Source organism: Oreochromis niloticus, linkage group LG6 (assembly GCF_001858045.2).
Source record: "Oreochromis niloticus isolate F11D_XX linkage group LG6, O_niloticus_UMD_NMBU, whole genome shotgun sequence".
Lineage (NCBI taxonomy): Eukaryota > Metazoa > Chordata > Actinopteri > Cichliformes > Cichlidae > Oreochromis > Oreochromis niloticus.
In genome coordinates, this window is record NC_031971.2 from 21,269,584 (window position 1) to 21,289,800 (window position 20,217).

The 20,217-nt window shown below is 40.8% G+C and overlaps 2 protein-coding genes across 3 annotated transcripts in view; one reads left to right on the top strand and one right to left on the bottom strand.

Moving 5' to 3' along the window:
* The window catches only part of doc2g (double C2-like domains, gamma), a 55,581-nt gene extending 42,389 nt beyond the window's left edge, over nt 1–13,192 (top strand). For both annotated transcript variants that reach the window (XM_019359911.2, XM_003454213.5), the window contains 3 exons: nt 4,021–4,102; nt 4,344–4,440; nt 9,956–13,192. In XM_019359911.2, coding sequence (XP_019215456.1) covers nt 4,021–4,102; nt 4,344–4,440; nt 9,956–10,095 — 319 coding nt within the window. In that variant the 3' untranslated portion in view covers nt 10,096–13,192. The remainder of the gene's footprint in view (nt 1–4,020; nt 4,103–4,343; nt 4,441–9,955) is intronic.
* serping1 (serpin peptidase inhibitor, clade G (C1 inhibitor), member 1) lies at nt 12,870–18,384 on the bottom strand. The gene is given in 11 exon segments (NM_001279558.1): nt 12,870–13,344; nt 13,596–13,818; nt 15,135–15,274; nt 15,352–15,555; nt 15,640–15,783; nt 16,709–16,930; nt 17,057–17,356; nt 17,458–17,607; nt 17,701–17,812; nt 17,932–17,979; nt 18,285–18,384. Coding segments are annotated over 10 exon segments (1,791 nt in total). The 5' UTR covers nt 18,285–18,384; the 3' UTR covers nt 12,870–13,096.
* Nucleotides 18,385–20,217: the final 1,833 nt, after the last annotated feature.

Below are 20,217 nucleotides of genomic sequence, written 5' to 3' on the forward strand. Positions count from 1 at the left end.
TGCTAGCTCTCAAGTATAAAGTCTGTGTGATGTCCTTTCCCAGCATTTTCCAGAGTTCATGTGTCAGAAGAGCCTATAGGGGACAGACATAATGATGAAATGATCAGTGCACTTCCATTAGAAAATCAAACAGCTGACCCTAATGGACCCCATTAGAGTCAAATGATTATTTTTCAACTAAAAATTGACTAAACTGGGAAATTATCTTGACACAGAAGGAATCGGGACCAAAAAATGAACCTGGTATCAAATGCACTGTAAGTTGTTTGGACCAGCCACCAATGCTGGATGGTGATACAACCCGTGCACATTTACCCAGATTTACTTTTTAAAGTTTTCTCCAGCTGCAGTGAGAGCAGCTGGAGAAAACTGGAGAAAGAGAGCCCATATTTTTCCCCCCATATTTTCTTCTCTTCATCAGCTCCCTGTTAAATCCAAAACTCAAAAAATTCTCCTCACATACACGATATTGAATAATCAGACCCCATCACATCTCGAAGACCTCAGAGTACCATATTATTCCAATAAACAGAGCGCTTCACTCTCAGACTGCAGGCTAGCTTGTGGTTAATTTTCCAGTCTAGTCATGCAGTCATCATGGAAAATAACCAGTTGATTCCAGTGGGGTCAGTTTGGGTGCACTGATTGATTTCCCATTGAACTGCCTGTACTGTTATAACATACTATACTGCCTATACTATAATAGCCTCCACTATTGGCTGTTGTCACACATAAACTGTGGCTTTGTGAGTTTACAAAATAAACTGGGAGGCAGAGCATTCAGCTCTCAGGCCTGTCTACTGTAGAAACAGGATGTTTCTAATTTTAGAGATATTGCACAAATGTGCATTGGAGGACATCTCCTAAACCTTAAAAAAAGGAAGAAAGGGATATGAAAAACATTATTAATATATATCTTTATCTTCTTTTGATTCCTCATTTTAGAGGTCACCACAGTAGAACATCTTCCTTTATCTCTGTTTCACGCTCCTCTGTCACACCAACCCTTCACTCTGTGAATCTTCTCTGTGGTCTTCCTCTTTTTTCAACACCCTTCATCCAGTACATCCACAATCCCTCCTCTGCACATGTCCAAACCATCTCAGCCTTGCCTCTACAACTTGATGTACTTATCCTGTCCATCCTGGTCACTCCCAGCGCAAACCATAACATTTTGAGTCGTAGTGTAGCTGCATTAGATTTCTTAATAGCATGTGTACAGGGAGGCGTTCCCATTTCTTTGTCCACGCCTTATTGGGCTTTTTAAAGATGAGTTCTGCTTGTTCATGTTTCCTCACATTACAAACACAGTTTGTCTCGTGAACAGCGTTTAAAGGTTGTCAGCAGCAGCTGCGGTAGCTTGTTAACCTTATCAGTCACTGTCAGCCGGTGACGCAGAGCTAAAATGGTGCATGTATACGGCACATAAACATGTGGTTACTTAGTTTGCTGTTTCCCACTGTTCTTTTTAAAGAAACAGTGAAAAACTGAGGGGATTATCCTCCCGTATCTCTGTGGACCAGATTCCTGCATCGTGACTTATTTTTCACATTGAATTTTCTGTGGCAATTTGGGCACAGTTCGGTTGCTCCTTTGTGGCCTTTATTTCCATTTACCCAATCTTAATTACGAACGTTGGTGTCAAATAATGTTTTGTTATTCTGAAAATCTGAATTCTCTCGCGTGAGTTGCCTTTGGAGGCGTATGCAGAATGTGAGTCGGCAGAGCTAAGGCTGGGATGTCCTCGAGCTTTCACCGCCTCACGTGCTGGGGGTTAAAAAGATGCTTTGCTTGGCTGACTGTCTTAATTGAGTCATTATTTTCTTTAAGATTTCTTTTTTATTTCTTGTGAAGTAAACCAAACTATTATGTAAACACCAGGTATTGCGGAGGATGCATCTCGTGGTGATAATGAGCTTTTTAATGCTTTAAACGTTTAGCTGAGCCTGTGTCTCGTCTTTATACATCGTTTGAAACATTTAAGTTGATGGCTTTTACTGAAACAACACAGTAATTAGGACTTTAATAGGCACACAGTTCGTTTGTTACCCGGGGGTACTTCTTTTGAAATGCTCAGAGATATTTAACATCTCTCTAAGAAGACAGACTCTGATGCAATTGGTTGTCAGGCTAATCTGATGTACGAAACTTGACCAACTTTGAGTTATATACACTCATTTGTCACTTTGTTGGGCTCACCAAAACTGGACAACAGACTGGAAAATGTTGGCTTATTTGATGAGTCTTGATTTCTGATGTGGCATTCAATATGATGGAACATAAAAACAGCTGCACATCATGGATGTATGTTGATTCATCATGGATTCATGTTTACCCCAAACAGTCTGCTGGGTAGGCCGCACAGATTATAATGTTATTTCCTGCACTCGCGTTACAGCAGCCTAACTAAGTGAAAACAAATGACACCACAGTTTCTGGCTTTTTATTAGCTTCCGTGTAGATTATCTCAACTTATGAAAGATGAAGTACATTAACTTACTTTACCCACAATAAAGAGATTCCAGGCTTGTTTGATAAATTGCGACTATTACCATTTAACATGGGCCTGTTTCCTACATCTAGAACAGGATCAGCAGAGGAAATTAAAAAGATGTTGGATAAGCAGCACAAAGAGGAAGCACAGACCTAAGATTTAGATTCCTGGAACTCGTCAGTACGAATCTGATCTGAAGCCTTAATAGTATTTTTATTTTGTTGTGTATTTTACATGAAATTGTTTTTTTTAACCCCCACAGTTATGTCTTTCTTTGATACTATGAGTTTGTGGAATGAAGTTACTGGAGAGCCATGAATGGTTTGGGATGTGTGGGATGTAAATGTTGTCTTTTTGTCTGCTGAACCTGTGAACAAGCTGCAGTTTACAAATGCATTCATCTTGTCATGGTGGTTGATGTGCTGCCACCTAGTGGACACAACATTTGAACTCTCCATCATAAAATCTTAAGCATCTGCTGTTTTTTCTCTTTCTAGTTGGCAAAGAAAAGGTCTGCATTGGTGAAGGGAGTTATCTCAGATACTAAGCTGACAGATAACCGTTAACGTTTACATCGAACGCACTAGAATCCAACAGTAGATTCAAACTTTTTGCCACCTTGCTCTCTCAGTTCCCCCTCCTCCTGCTCCACCTGCATCCCCTCCATCCTTCACTCACTCTGATTCCACCTCTGCATGCATCAGCTGTCAGGCCAGGATTCGTCATTGACAGTGAAAGGCTGGAAGAGTGTGATATCTCACTGCCTGAACATCTTGACTTTGAATTTATGCTGATGATGAATCCCGTTGCCCTCCAGCGACCCTTCTGTTGCCTCTTCTCTGGAGCGTATACTCCTCCAACATCAGCACGATTATGATCTTGCTGTGGTCTACAATCCTCCTCTGTCTCTTTCTCGTTCTCTTTCTCTTTCAGCTGCTCTCTGTCTTTGCCATTGTTCAAAACACTTCTGGGTTACAATTATCTCATAAAGACATTTTGCAAACTCTCATTCTCCCTTTTTGTTTCTGCTATTCAGCAGACTTTACTGTCACAACGGGGCAAAGATTAAAAAAAGTTGTGGATTAACTGGTTTGATAATGAAGTTCTGGCTCTGTTTGACAGGAGTTCAAGGATCAGTCACTTTTTCAAACAAAATGCAATCACTGTTTGTTAATCTGTGCAAAACTGGTGGTGTAAGAATATCTGTTTACCATCCGTCTCCACTGGAGATGGTAAATAGGTAACCTGGTAAACTGTCTCTATTTGTACTTAACACTAATTACTGCACAGACATGCTAAATATGCATGTGTGTGATCATTTCCATTTGTTTGTCAGTAACACTAACACTAACCAAAAAGTAGCAGAATTTCATGAAATATAGGCAAAGATTAACTAGGACATTGGCCGTGGCCATTTGAGTAATAGTTTCTGACAGTCTGTTTTCCAGGGGTTGTACAGCATGTTCCCTGATCCCCCAAGATCATGCTGAATTCATGTCTTTATCTGGTTTCTCTCTCTTTCTCAGTGTCTTACAGCCAGATATGGGGAAAAAGTCCAAATACAAGACTTCCGTGAAGAAAAAGACTCTCAATCCTGAATTCAATGAGGTACAGCTCCACACTTTCTCTGCAATTAACCACACCGCAGCTAACAACTTCTTTCATTTCTCTACTGAGCTCCCAATGTAAAGCATGGCAATTTAAGCATATCTTAAAGGGACTGTGTCATATCCTGCATGTGCACCCAGCGTATCACAGAGCACACACTGAGCTAGGAATTCAGTTCCTTTCAATCTCCTGTTTATGAATCATTGATGTAAATATGCTCTCATGTACCCCACCTGCACAGGAGTTTTCATATGAAGTATCCTTGGACCAGCTGGCGAAGAAGACCCTGGAGATCACTGTGTGGGACTATGACTTGGGAATGAGCAACGACTTCATAGGTAAGCTCAGAAACGCTGTAGTGTGGAGGGGAGGAAAGCAGCGAAGCAAAGAATGTGACCGTAGCAGACTGTTTAAGTGAAAGCAGAGCAGAAAGATAAAAAAAAGCAGAAGGAAAAAAACAGGCTGAGTGTGGGTAGAGAGAGGGGGAAGAAAACCGGAGAGATGAGAAGTAATTATGAGGCTTGAGGAGAACGATTGAGCGAGCAAAGAAGACTTTGAGTGGAACAGGAAATGGAGGGGAAAACTCAAAAAGGAAGACGATTTTCTCTGGGTCCACATCCTTCATAGACTTGGCACATTAGATGGTTGCAGCTTCATCAGACTGCTAAACAGCTTTGGCATGGCCCGGTGTGTATATCACAGCAATGGAGCACATGGGAGCTTAAGGAGTGATGGAGAACTGGTAGGGAGGCGCAGTGAGAATGGATTACCACCCTGTGAGCTTGAAGGCCTTCAGATCAAAGCGTTTTACTTTGTCTAATGTGAGTGTGCGCACGTGTGTGTGTGTGTGTGTGTGTGTGTGTGTGTGTGTGTGTGTGTGTGTTTGTGTAATAGAGAGAGAGAGAGAGACGGTAGGCTGGAGGGAGACACCCCCTGTTTAGATAAACCCAATGACTTATTAGCCCTGCTGGGGGAAAAGGCCATCAGACCCACACACAGCCCCAGATAACAACCATTTCCCCGACCATTATCATTACAGGTTTAGCTACAGCAGCCTGCCCATGATGTTTATTGGGTCTGAGAGAAAAATGAAACAGAAACAAAAAAAAGAGAGATGGAGAAAAACAGTTGATAAAGAGGTCGAGCAAGCGCAGCCCCAGTGCAGTGGTCTTCTGTAAGTGTTACCATTAGAAAATGGGCTTACTGTTTTAGCAGAATATGTAGAGGATGTCACATAGCAGAGGTGAGAAAACCCAGGCAATGAATCGAATGGATAAACTGAGGGAGCAACAAGCGCACGAAGAGAGTTGGGAAATTTCATCTTCACCATGAGCCAAATCTAAACCTCTGAGCTGTTTCCAATCGGTTCCCTTCAAAGTCGAGTCTCAAAGCCAAAAAAGCGGATAAAGAGTTGATGAAAAGCCCAAGCGAGCACAGTCTCAAAACAGTGGGACTGTGATCCAAGCCTGATATCTCTGATTCAGTTCAATCTTGGTTTTAATCACGATGCCAAATCGCAAGAGACTTTATGTTTATTGCAATGTAATGATGCCACAACTGCACAGACAGAAACCCATGAATCCAGTTACTGCGCTGCCATCAAATCAAGCTCCAGTTCAAATTTTGAGCGCAGGTAAAAAGTGTCCTTTAGAAATTTTAAAGTCATCGGTGCTTCCCTTAGTGCTTTTCATTGAAAATGTGTTTAATTTGAACATGTTGCATTTAAAACGGTGGAAGTCAAGAGCTTTGAATGTATACACATGCAAAAGAAAGACTTTAAATTATTGCTTGATGTTTATGAGGGATAAGACCAGGTTACCCAAATTAATAAGCTTAATATTTAACATGTATAGCTATGCAACATGCTTGCTTAAAAAGTCAAATGTAATTTAATACACAGCAAGTCTTAATGGTTTCTCTTTTAAACACTTATTTACCTTAATTTACCTCCACCTACTCGTGTTCACCTAAAGGTGTCAGTCCTGTGAGAGACTTTGTGAGACTTTTAGTGATCGAACATTAATAGGTTGGTGTTTGTAAAACTGTTGATCTGATGGCCCAAAAACACTGCTGGACACGCCTCCACCCATAAAAGGATTGGAAAGTTGTGTGGAACAGAGAAATTCAGATGCAGTTCAGTGGTTCAGTAGGAACTTTGACGCCTATTGATTCTTTCAGATCTATGGCTCTGCTAAATGCTTGGTTCACCACAAGCAGTTATTCATCCGCTGGTGGGGTTTAATGAGAGAGATCTGCAGCGGAGGAGAAGTGAGGAGAGAGCAGGGGTAAAACAGTGCGAGTTTTGGCACGCACCTGCTCACCAGCCTGTGCGTCAGCCGCCTCGTCTCCCCCCGGCTCCAGTTCCTCATCCTTCTTCTGTCCCCCAGTGAGTGTCAGGATGGCTGGCCATTCGTTTGTCACTAGCAGCCAGCGGGCCTGGGGAACACTCCATCGATCACTGTTGGGAGGTGGTGGGAGTGCTGCGGGGGCGTGCAGTGAAAGTGACAAAGTGTTGTGCGTGATTATCCTATCGAAACTCTGTCAACAGGTTTAGACCTGCTCTACAAGTTGCGTGATTCTGTGAGAGGAAAGCGAGGGATGATCGAGGCTGTAGATCGCTGCTCTTCTCCTCCCGGCAGCAGCGTCTCAGGCGACGCTCGGTGCCGTGCTCCGAAAAGGCGTAGATCAAAAATCAAGCCTTGTTTGCTCGTGGCTGTCAGTTTCTGAGGCATTGTTATGCATGTTTTTTAGATGTCAGCGTTGTCAGAATACTGGGTTTAAAACTTTATGCTCCATTATCTGTGCAATCACAGCCAAGAGAAAGGCTTTGTATCCCCAGCGTGACAGCTGTCTGCAGCTTTATCATACGTTGCGCCTCTTCGCCAGTGGCTCCATTACCTCACTTGAAGTATTTCTTGTTTCTCCACTTGTTTATTCCCAGCACATCCAATGCTCGTAAAATCAGTCATCAAAATTTCATTTTGTTGTTATTTTCCAGCTACCTTAAATTTCTCTTTCTTTCCGTCAGGGAAAATTTGACATGAAAGCCTTTTTGCTTCCGTCCGTGCTCCCATGACGGTCTGGCAGCAAATAAAGATATTGATATAAATTTTATTATGATGGATTGTTGGCTATTCCTAATTAAATATTATTAAAGATTACTTTTTAACAACAAAGTTAAAAAACCCCCCAAAAAACCCAACAACAACTGGTTTGCACTTCTTCAACAGAAAACATACATTTATTAATATTGCTGCTGTTCTTAAGGTCATGTAGTTATGAAGCGCCCTGAGTGTTCCTCAACTCCAGCTATACATGCATTGCTTCCTGGAAGTCTAACTGTGACTTGCATTGCTCATCTCTATCCCACACTGGATTTCCTTCCTTCCTCACACTTTTAATTATATTTTGGGAAGGATGATCGCATTTAGGAGATGGATCTTAGAGCTACGATGATTGTGCTATGTGTGTGGTCATGCTAGTCGCCATGTTGGGGTTACTACTCAGAAGAAGGTACTTGTCACTTTTGTAAAAGTAATGCATTAATCAGTCCTTGGAGAAAAAACTAGTTGAAATACTCAGTAATTACAATACTCTTGTGTTACTCAGTAGCATAGCATGAGATGTATTTTACCTTCTAAACACCGACACAGATTCCTGTCTTAATAAGGACACCCGAGACTTTTCTTTTAGTGTTTAAGTATGAGTACAAAGTCAACAGCCCAAAAAACACTTTACAACAATCGCCACACTGGTAATCTGTTAGAACATAAGACAAAAGTACTGCTCATTGCTGTTTTTGCTCTGGCTGCTGTGCTGGGGGGAAGCATACATACACTCAGCTTTAACTTCACTAGAGACGGGGATTGTTTGTGTGCTTGCCTATCAATCAGTATTCATCAGTCATTGCCTATCAACCTATCTTTTCAGTTGCACTTGAGCTACAATCAGGTGATTTCAGTTTGTGCTCAGGAGGTGGAAAATAGTGTGTAGAGTGGATATGGACATTAGGATTATTTGTATTGTACAAATGGACAAGAGCACAATGATAAAGTCCAAACTGCATCCTGTAGACAGCATGCTAATGCTAAGCTAGCCAAGAACCCAGAGTGGTGATAAAGCTGAGTGAATGCCGACCCCAGCCCAGCAGCCAGACCCTGAAATTCAACAGGTAACAAACTGATGATCGGTCATGCTGCAGCTTCCCTTTCCACCTGTTCTACAGCAGAATCACTTGAAGGTCTCTGTGCTGGTTTTCATCTTTGCTTTGTGCTAATAACTTTGTGTTCATACCTAAACACTAAGAGAAAGATCACATGTGTGTCCTTGTTAGGGTTGGGATTTGTGTTGGTGTGTGGCCTCAGTTTATATTGTTAAATGGTAATTATGAGACAGTTTGTTTTGGGTCATTTTACAGAGAAATTTGCACAAATGTAACATTTATGATATGCTGCTTAGTGATGGTGGTCACTTTCATAGCAGAGCCAGTGAGGAGAATCAGTAAAGGAATCAGAAGCACTAAATTCTTATCAGTTCCCATCCCTAGCATGCTGTTAGCATGCTCTCTGTACAGACAGCATGCTGTTAGCATGCTGTCTGTACAGAGAGCATTGGCTCTCTTATCACCAGCCATGGGTAGTTGCTTCTGTCCTGGATGCAGTTTGCACTTTACGATCAGGCTATTGTTCTTATCATGCAATAAAAATAATAGCAATATCCATATCGCCACCTCTCAAAGACTGCAGTCCACTCCCTGCCCAACTGAAGTCAGCTGATTAGGGAAATGTTTAGGAAGAAAAAGGCACATTTGATGATCATTAATTACTAACATCTGTAACATCCGTAACAGTATTACAGTAGTTGTAATTAATGAATTCATCACAGTACACGTTACTTTGAAGAAAACTGTAATGTGATTACCCAACACTGGCAGGTGGATGATGGCATGAGGGCAAGCTCCATAATTCAAGCTGTGTGCAGTTATGGTTCTTCTTTTGATGCCTCGGGACACAAACTGTGGCCCGGTTAGACTCCCTTGGAGCAAATTCACAATGCAAAACCCTGGAAAAGTTGATAAAGCTGTGAGCATATGCTCCTGCTTGTGCTCCTAACTAATGCCCCTTCTTCAAGCTTGGAGTCTGCAGGCTTCCCCAATAATGACTGCTAAAACTGGACGATTAACTCTCGTTATGTTTGGAACTTCTGGGGAGCAGTCCAAGCATAGCAGATGTGCCTTAATGCTCACAGTTCTTCACAAGGAGAAGATCTAGAAGCAGACAGGGGTAAAATTTAAATCATAGATGCTTTGCTTTTTTTGCTTTTTGTCGGTAGATTCAATCAATCTTTTAACCCCGCCTTGTACTAATGGATAATTTGGATAATTGAACTTGATTATATTCCACTCTACATTGCCACTCCAATTCATGAGAAATGTGTTACTAAAACTGTGACGATGATGTTTTGTAAGGTCCCAGGATAATGTATAGTGCATTGGTAAGGATGATCCAGTATTTCCCAGCTTTTTGGGGCCTCTTTAGAAAAATCTGGACCATTCTTTGGTCCCTGCAAACATTTCACATAAGTGCGTGTTGCGATTGATTTCCCTGTCAGAGCTATGCTAAAATGAACAGGAATTTCAGATTCATGAAGAGTTTTTTTTTTTTTTTAAAGATATGAAAAGCTAACTTTTTTCTTTCTTTAGTTTGTTAGTTATTTTGTTTCCTTATTAGTCATCTTCACCTCCTCCCAGTTTCTGTCTCCTTTTATCACCAATCGTCCTCACCAGCAAACAAGTTTCCCTTCACCTCTTGACTCCTCTCTGTTTCCTCTGCTTCTCCCTCTGTGTGTTTGCAGGAGGAGTGGAGCTGGGCATCAATGCGAGCGGACAGAGACTCAGACACTGGTTCGAGTGTCTCAAAAACAAAGGGAAGAAAGTCGAGTACTGGCATACGCTCACGCAGCAAGGAGCCCCAAGCAGTGACAAACCGGACTAGATTATACAAGACATTCATGATACAAACGCATAAATGCACACATACACACACACATGCAAATGCACTATACCCCACACACACACATATTTATGTCTCACTGAACGATGGCCGATAACAGAGTGTGAGTAAGGAAGAAATAAGAACAAAGGATAAAACATGCAATAACAATAATGTTCAAAATCTGTCTCATATTGCCAATAAATACGGCGCAGAGTATTAGTATATGATATTCATACTAATATTAGTGATGGTTAAAAGGTGTAATCTGAATACTTTTCTTTTCCAAGGTAAACCAAATTGTGACAATGTCCTCATTAAAGTGTTGACGTAACAAAACAAAGCTCACTAAATTGTGCTTTAGACCGTACCGTATTGTAGAAGTTGCTCATGTCCATTCAAATTTTACACATAATGACCAGATTTGAGAATAATGTACTCAAAATTCATTCAGTGAAAGTGCCCGACAGTATGTGCACCCTTTGTGACTCATTATGTGGTACGTAGATGCAGGAGCGGGGGGGGGGAGATGTTACGAAAGGATGATTGTCGTGAGAAGTCTCTTATCTTCGTGGATGTCTATCTAATGCAAAACAACACACCGTATTATAAAGCACAAAAAGATCCGTTCGGTGGATTTCTACCTTTACCTTTTCATTGTTTTTATGTATTTTCATTGTCTTCTGGTGACAGTGGTGTTTTATCCACCTTCACATGAGACGATAATGTGTCAAAATGTGCGCGTGCGCGAAGGCTGTGAGACTATGAGTGCCTGCTTTTTCTGCCTGTGCAGCGTCTGTTAATCTGTATTCACGTCATGCCCCATTTGAAATGTCTCCATCCGAATTCAGAAGCACAGAAGTGCGAAGGAATATTTTTTAAAAAAGGACAAAAGAGAGAAATCCTCTGTTACCACCACAGGCCTCAGTGGTGCGAGTGTGCCCGGCCACTTGTTCCAGGCCTTTACTCTGTCTCTCTCCGTCTCCCACTGCCAGAAAGCCAAAAGAGCAACTTTAAGAAAGGTAAATACTGTGGTGCGTAACCTTTGACTGCTCCTGTCTGATGAAAGCCCAGAGCTGTGTCCACAGCAGGCAAAACGGATTGCTTTCAGAGTATCCTGCACTGTGTTGCAGCATTACTGAAACAAATTTCATCTGGATTCAAGACAGTTTACCTCAGTGACTGTAATTTTTGCTCCAACAGAAACACCAGTTATGCAACATGTTCTTTCGTCAGTGCGGTGTCACATATTTTGAATTTAAAGATACAGGAATTTGATTAGTTCGGTTGTCTGATTTTTATAAACGGCTTGAAAAGTTCCCCTAACCCACATCTGCACACCCTCAGACATTCAATAGTGGTAGAAGACATCTGGCTGAAGGTGAGATCAGCCATCAGAGGGAGTCGGTGTTTCGTCAGGAGTTCTGATTGTCCCGTTACTTTTGACCTGTTAAATATCAGGTCTCTTCTAAATCATCTACACCTCTATTAAACACAGGAATCCCTGTTCAGATAAAACTTTGCTTTTGGTACAAGAGCCTCCCTATAATTTAACCTCTCGGTGTAAAGGGGGATTACATCCTTCAGGGTCAGTGGAAACGCACAGATCCAACAACAATAAGATCCCATTTTCATCGAGCTGCATGCATGCCGTGGATCTTTGTGCACATTTCAGCATTTTCATCATATATATAAAACTTATCTACATGCCTGCCAGGATATCAGATGTCGTCCCCTGGTTCATCTGTCACAGCAGCTCTGGCCATACACTTGTTCAGAGAAGCACACGCACGGTCGGTCAGTGGCCTCGGGGAGTTTTCTAACTGTTGAATCGATCTGGCTGCTCATATTCTTGGTGTCCTTCGATAACCTTGTGAATGTCTGATTGCTGACTGCAAAAAAAAAAAAAAAGAGAGAGTAGATCCTCCAAAGTTGGATTAGGATAAGAATAAAGGGCTTGGACACTAATAAAAAAAACACTTTTAGGCTTAAGCATATTTTCATTCAGAGCTTAAATAATGTCAGTAAGATTTGGGAAAGGGTGGTGGGTTTATTCTGCACTCTGTCTATGCACATTGAGACTCCCAGCACGTCAGCAGTGAGATAATCAAACCAAAACAACATTATCGTATTATCCAGGCATTAAGGATACATTTCTGGTTGGCAGTGATCAAATAGAGTTCACATTTCGGGCTGGGTGGTTATTTGTTTCCGTCTCTGGATCTGTTAGTTTTGTTTACAGTCACTGAATTTTCTGACTCTTTGTCTATTGACCCTGCTTTGCTTATGTAATCATTTCAATCTGCAGTACAGCTGCATGTTTAGCAATCCCCATCAGCTTGTATAATAGAGTGCAACCTTAGCTGATCGTTCTGAATGCCGACGTGCCATGCATTCATCCTCCTCGCCATCTGTGTATTTGTTTGTTTGTGAATACGACGATTCAGGGTATCTTTTTTGCTCAGTTCGCTTCGCTTTTCCGAGCAAGCTCTCGCTTTAACGAACAAAAAACCTTTACTGTCGCCGATTTTGACACTCGTCTTCCTTGAATTATTATCAGTGGTGATGATGCGGGAGGGCTGAGAAGGGAATGAGATGGGAAAATCACTGTTGCAGTCCCTGTGTATTCACTGTCAATGTCAATCGCACAGTATGGCTGCCATCCTGTGGTGGGTTTGTGTAAGTACTTCTCAAAATAAATCAGAGCTGTATCAGTGGGCGTCTGTCCTCCTTTGAACATGTGATTCTTCAAGAACATAAGATAGGCACCATGTGTGTTGTGTAGATATGTGTTTATTTATCATCATCTTGGAAGATAATCCAAATCCACAAGTCACTGCTCACTTTAGTAACTAGACTATTTAAAGCAATATCGATTCTTAACAACTGAATTTTCAGAAAAATTCTTCAAATTACTTCAAACACAGCAGCAAAGCAGCCTTTATTAAACATTGCCTGTTGTTTCCTGCACATTTTACCCCCCATCCCTTGTTATGTTCTCCTCTCACGGCTCGGTCAACCTGCCAATAAAGAGCGGCACATTGGTGTGGTCACTCCACAGCAGCATGATGAAAGGCCGCAGGGCGGAGAAGGAAGGGAAGGAGCGGGAGAACGACAAGGTGGTGACAGCGCCGGCCTCCACTCCTTTTTCGGTCAGTGCGAGGAAGGCTTTGTGTTTGGCGTCGTCCAGTAACAGTTTCTCCTGAGGGTAGAGGCCACACAGGTCGGCGCCCTGGTAAAGCACTGACAGTCCTGGAAAGGGAGTGAAAAGTACAGAAAAGGTAGTAGTGAGGGTGAAATCAGTAAGAGAGCCAAGCATGTGGTGGAGATGCTTTGAGATCAAAAAGCAGATGTAGAGACATATTTCATAAATGGGAACTTAATGTTTACTGCTAGCTAAAGTGCACAGGATGAAAGCATGGGTGGTGTTCACTATTGGTAATACAAAAAAAAAGGTCAAATGTTGGGCTGGAAACTGAGGAGAGCACAGAAGATGAACCAACCTAGTTTCTTGATAAGCGTGTTCATTTCCGGCTGGAAATTCAGTTTGATTTGGGGCAGAGTGACCTCAATAGGCTGAGGAGATGATGTTTTCATGCTTTGTATCATTTGAACCACAGCCCTGTCCGTCATCCTCTGCTCGATCTCCTGCAGCTTTGCCTCTGTGTTGGTGGGAGGCAGCAGGATGTAAAGACTGCTGTCACCTGTGAGGGCAAACCTCGCCACCTGTTGGCCAAAAAAGATTAAAAAAAATACTCCAAGTGTTAATCAGTGACAGAAGAGACCATCTGTTTTTACCACTGGCATTTAAAATAAACCTGAGATGTAAAAAAATAAATCTAATCATCTCATCATCATGATAGTATCAGTGCCTGTAACTGTTTGGCTTGCATTAACTTTGTTTAAATCATCTGGTTGTTCATGAGATGGAAATATTCTCTGTGTATCCTTTTGTAACGAGTGAAAAAAGAAAATGCACCACTCTAACATGCCTGAAAGTCAATATCTGGTTTTATTCTTCAACACAGCCTGAACTCTCTGAGGCAAGCTTTCTTGTCATTTCTTTAAGTAGTTTTCAGTTTTTTGGTCTTCCTCTGTTTTTTAAGGGCACACTGCACAGCATGCTGAAATACACCAAGCCTTTAGATAAAAGCTTTTTTAGAATCACCTTGTTGGTGCAAAAATACTATTTATTGTCCGTAAAACTGTGTTATCTTTGTTACTTTTCATAGATTCAAGTAAAAAAAAAAAATTATACAAATTGTGTTTGTGCCTGAAGATAGAATTTAAAATTGCTTCTTTACTTGTTTGTTCATTTCATAGGTCAGTGTTAAATGGTTTGAGGAACAAAAAAACTTTTCCCATTTTCATAGGAATAGCATTCTTATAAAAATGGTCAGTTACACAGGCCTGGACTGAAAATGAGGGAAAGAAAAAGCAGCCAATGTCCAAAGAAAAACTATAAAGGGACCTTCAGAGAGCAGGAGAGTTGGAGACCACTTGATACCGTTTGGTTCCTTGGAAGCAAAATATAAGGAAATGAGGGGTGGCTCAAGATTTTTGCACAGGATTGCAGGTCACAGGAATTATGGACTATCAGACGCTGGATTCTGGTTACGACTCTGACACCTGTCATAGCTCAAGAGACAGGACTAGAGACAAGAAACTGACCCTTTGGGTACAGGAAATTAAATGCTATAGATCTGAAGTATTTTAGCATATTTAACAGGAATAAACTGTATAGTGATTGTAGTATAAAATTAAAATAACCGTGTAATGACAGATGAAATTTGAATTTATATTTTTCTATGATGCTAACATTACCTAAACTACTGTTCAAACTGTATGTTTTGTGAGTTAGTAGAGCAGTTTAGCTGTGCATTAAAGATGAAAAGCTCAACATTAAAGAAACATAACACGTATGTTTCCTGTAGGAATCAATGAAGACAGGATGTCACTTCTGTTGCCTGTGGCAGAAAGGCCTGTGTGGGATTTAGACACGTATTGTTGTGAAAAGTGTCAGTTGGTGGTTTGTTACTTACCTGTGCCCTTAGGTGAAGATCATACATCATAGTTGCCATGTACTTGTCGTGATAGAGAAGAGGCACCGTTACCACATCACCATTAAATTTTGTGAAATGTCCTTTTTTATTTTTTGGATTAAACTTGACCTTCCACTGACCTAAAACACACGTAAACACAGTTTATCAGTTTCCACGTTTTTGAAATGTGCATAACATGTGCGCACAGTTTACTGACCGCTAAAGGAGACGGCGTTGAGCAGGATCAGCTGTGAACTTGGTGGGACAAAGTCAAGCAACTTTGTGATTTTATTTTGGGTCTTTTCTGCCACCCAGCTGTTGATCATCTGTGTGTTTTCCTCAGTGGTATTCAGCAGCTTCGTGGGCTCCGCATCATAAAACTGGATCGACTGGTCGGTAAAGAACTCACTCAGATTCATATCTAAGGAGGAGAGCCGAAATAGAAATCATTTTCTGCTCTGTGATCTCTGGTTATTTTGTGCACTTCACACTGTGATAGTAATACGTGAATCATAGTAGATCTGAGAGGCCATCAGCAGGGAGCCAGCCAGCTTCTCTCTCAGCTTCTTCATCTGGGAGTGAACGCAGTGGAAGTCGTGAGGCACGCAGATAGCGCTCTCAATGGCCTTACGGGTATCGTTCCTTGCACCTGAAGGTACAATTAGACAATAACAATAAGTTTAGTATGTTATAGGAAGCTGCAAGCCATGTTTGATTTTAAAAATACAGTTGAATCCATAGATTTTTGAGGCACTGGTGTAATTTTTGTCTTTTAAGCTGTGTCACGGTTATTTAAAATGTGGAAACATTTACTCAAACGTAAGTCCAGGACATTCACAGAAGATAGCATTGCTGTATGATGACAGCATCATTTCTGTTGTTAAGTTACACTTCAAAATATCCATTCATTTCCAATCATCGATCATCTTCCACTTATTTTCTTCAGCTGTCATAGGGCTAAAGGCTGGGTACATCCTGGAAAGGTCTATCACAGAGCTAGCCACAAAAGAATGTAATTAATAACAACTAATAAAAGCCAGACCAGTTCAGAAACAGAATTGTTTTGGCAGAGGAACTTAATATCAACCTGTAACCTGTTATTTCTTTAGCTTTGTTCAATAATGTATTAATGCCTCCCAACACACCTGACCCTCTAAAATTCTGCAGAACTGAAACATGAAATACTGTATGTCTTAACTTTTTACCTGCATCCCGGCTGGTTTATCTCAAATTTAACATGGTGATGTATGAAACTAGAAAACTGCGTCACTGACCAAATATTTTAGGGCCTAAAAAATACATGTCTGCATGTCAGAGTCACTAAAAATGACCTACGTCGCCTGTGTTTACAGACAAACTGTGTGAAACAATGCAACAGCGCCACCTTTTCACCATTCTAGTCTTCATGAATGACAGAGGATGTGTTGTGTCTATGGCATGGCATCTGTTTTTTCAGGCTTCAGAGGAATGAACAAGTCATTGTCATTTTTATAGGATTCACTGGAGAACGTGATAAATGCTAAACATTTTCAACGTGATTACATTAAAATAGCGACTCGCCTCTCTTTTCGTACCTAACAACAAATGGGAGAGCACCCCACCGATGCTGACAGGAGAGAAGAGCATGTTGCCAGAAGGATATATTTCTCTGAGATAATAATACAGCTTCATTGAAAACTCTGTCATGGACTCCTGCAGTATGGGTTCTGCTGTGCGGCTGTTCTCCTCCTGGCAGGGCTCCCATGGTGAGGTGGAGCCTTGGCATATGTCAGGAAGAGCTGTAGTAGGAACTAAAACTGAAACAAATCATAAATAAAAATGTTTTATGCAACTAATCGATCCTTTTTTTTCTTTACCAACTCAACGCGCAGTGAAAATCATTAAATCTATTAAATATCTATTATATTTGACAAGCCCCCTACCTTCCACAGTAAGGTTTACAGAGCTCAGCTTTTTTCCATCATCCAGTTCACATTCATAAATACCAGCATCCTCCATGCCAGCGTTTAAGACCAGGATGCTCTGATCGTGGTCTAGTGGAAAAATCAGCTCTATTTTTTTATTATCATCTGTGGAGTCATCTTCAAGATTCAGCTTTATTCTTCCGTTCGCAGTTTCTTTGAACCACAGGGCATTGGCGCTGACTTCTCTGGAACTTGGGATATTGCAAGGGAGTTTAACATCTGACTTTGTAAATACTTTCATTTGATAGTCAGTGAAGTCTGCAAAAAGAAACAAAAAGCAGACAAACAGCAAACACTTTGTTTGTTGCTCCACTAACTGTAAAATTAAAAGTGCTCGTATGATGACGAAAGAGTCTCACCATCAACTATGACGTCAAACCTTCGTACCATTTCCATGTCGCTCCCCTTTAACAGACACTCGTACGTGCCCTCTTTGTTTTTAGTGACAGAGTGCAAGCGGAGGGAAAAGTCTGAAGGGACGGGCTGATAATTATGAGACAGGATGTGACCTGTAGTTTAAAAAAGACCAATTGTTATATACATATATGTACATAAAAGCAGCAAATATTTGCAACACAGTGAAAACAGAAGCCGTTTAAAACCATTGAATTTCCATGTGATTTCTTCTACTCCGATGAAGTGATTATTTGCTGGGAGACAGGGAAGCTCCAGCGTAGAGTCAGGTATCACTCTGATTTTTGTGCATGATGACAGCTGACCAGGAGGAAAGAAAGACATCAAATGAAACCTTTACAAATTTAAGAGACAAAACACCTGCCATTTAAGTTTCTGTGGATTGGTAAAGATTTTGTTCTGCACTACTTCAGATTTACCCCAAAAATGAGCTGCAGCAGGAAGCAAAGTGTGGCCTTTTGTCCCATCTGCAAACGAGAAAGGATTTCAAAATTAATGTGGCACCAAGCCGGAGGAGAGATCAATATGTGGCGCAGTCTGTGAAGTAGTGATATCAGTCTGCATTTAAAGTTTCTTAAACTGTTGTGATTACAAGGAGTGCACTGTCTCATTAGATTTCCAGAAATCAAAAGACACATATACACATTTTCCTGTTCATGTCAGATATGTTTACATATTTTAGGAAGTAGCTGAACATATTCAAGTTGGGTTAGTCGTACACACACGTACGCGCACACACACACACACACACACATACAAATACATAACTTACAGCTCTTGAATTTCCGTGTGTCCAGATTCAGTCCTGATACGAGTATTTGTTAGTAAGGCTTCTCTGACATTGAACCACTGTTCGTTTCAACCAGCAGCTCTTACTATCTGCTCGCCTGAACTGCAACCAACATTGACTAATCTGTGATTGTTGGTTTAGAGATGTTTGTTTGCATAATGCAAGTCTTCTGACTTGTTGGAAATCACATGATTTCACATGTTGGCAACAGGTACTAAGTGGAAATATTCAAATTTTAGTGTTTATTTCACCTTCAAAGATAATTTCAAATAAATTTGATTACTTCTAGTATCAGTGCTTTAGTGCAGAATTTGCAATAGACATCATCTCAACCAAGAAAAGTGAAACACAGGTATTATGGGGGAAGTCAGACATTTTCACTCCTAAACTGTTTTATATTAGTTTGCTGAAGGTTGTGGGTAGAGAAACAAGGACATAAAAAAGTAAAAGCCCAGCTTGTCCTAACTGGCAGGAGACATCTTTACTTTACTTACTATTTGTCTAGAAACATCATACAAAAGAACAACTTTAAAGTCTTTTTGGTTGCTTCCTAATTCTCAAAGGGGCGAGATGGTGGGCGGCTCTGCATGTTTGATTTGGCAGACTGTTTTTCATATGTCCTTCTAAACACAACCCCAGAAAGATTTGTGGATCCTCTCAGGTGCAAAGCACCACAGCATGGAGCCACAAAAACCTCGTACAATATCAGTGGAAAAAAAACAAAAAACTGCTATTTCATTAATATAGATGAACCTGGTATAGGTGGTGTATCTAATCTGAAGCATAGTTTACTATCGGTTTTCTACATTACTTTTATTTTCTGATCATATTTTTTTATTATTATTTATTTTATTTTCTCATGCTTAGTTTTGAATGAATGAACGAGTGTTTGTTTGTTTGTTGTTGGTTTTGCTGAGATATAATTATTAGATTATTTGGGATTAGGATGTTACCCAACACATAAAATATAAAAATCATTTTAAAACAAATAAACAAAAAACCCCAACAAAACTGGCAACAAATTAGGTTACAGTAAAGTGTTACCATTTTTGGAAACTGGCTCTCTTGTGTCTTTTACAGTCATGTAACAAAGAAGGCTTTCACAGTACTCTATGCAATCCTGCACAGAGTACTGTGAAAAAAATCGTACACCCCATGATTCAGATTAGCTTGTAGAACCACAATTTCTGTATGACTTTGTCAATCTTTCACGTTGTTGTGGAGGAATTTTGACCCACTCTTCTTTACAAAGCTCCTTTGGTTCATTGAGATTTACAGGCACTCGTATGTTTACAGTGCTTTTAAGGTCTCACCACAGCATTTCAATAAGAACGAGATTTCTTGTCTTTTTCAGCATTTCTGTTGTAGACTTGCTGCTGTACTTGTGATCATTGTCCTGTTGCATAACCCAGTTTGGGCTTTAGGTGCCAAAGAGACTGCCTCACATTTGACTCTGGTGTACAGAGGAGTTAAATGGCCGACTCAGTGGCTTCAAAGTGTCTATGTCCAAGCCCAAATCATCACCTCACCACTACTGTGCTTTACAGCTGGTACGTGTCATGCTATGCTGTGTTTGGGTTTCGACAAATGTGGCTCTGTGCATTATTGCCAAACATCTCTGCTCTGGTTTAATCTGTGCAAAGGATATTGTCGCGTGTGTTTTGTTGTTTGTTTAGATGCTGCCATGTTCTTTTTAGAGAAAAGAGGCTTTCTACTGGCAAACCATTGTTGTTGAGTCTTTTTCTTATTGTATTTTTATGAACTAAGACGTGCAGTATCTTGCAGTTTCTCTGAGCATCACACAGTCTGGCCTTAGGTGATTTGCTGAGATGACTAATACTTGAGGGAATATGGCATTGCATTAACACACACCTGAATGCATCGGACAGCATCAAGTCCTGTGAAATATTTCTTT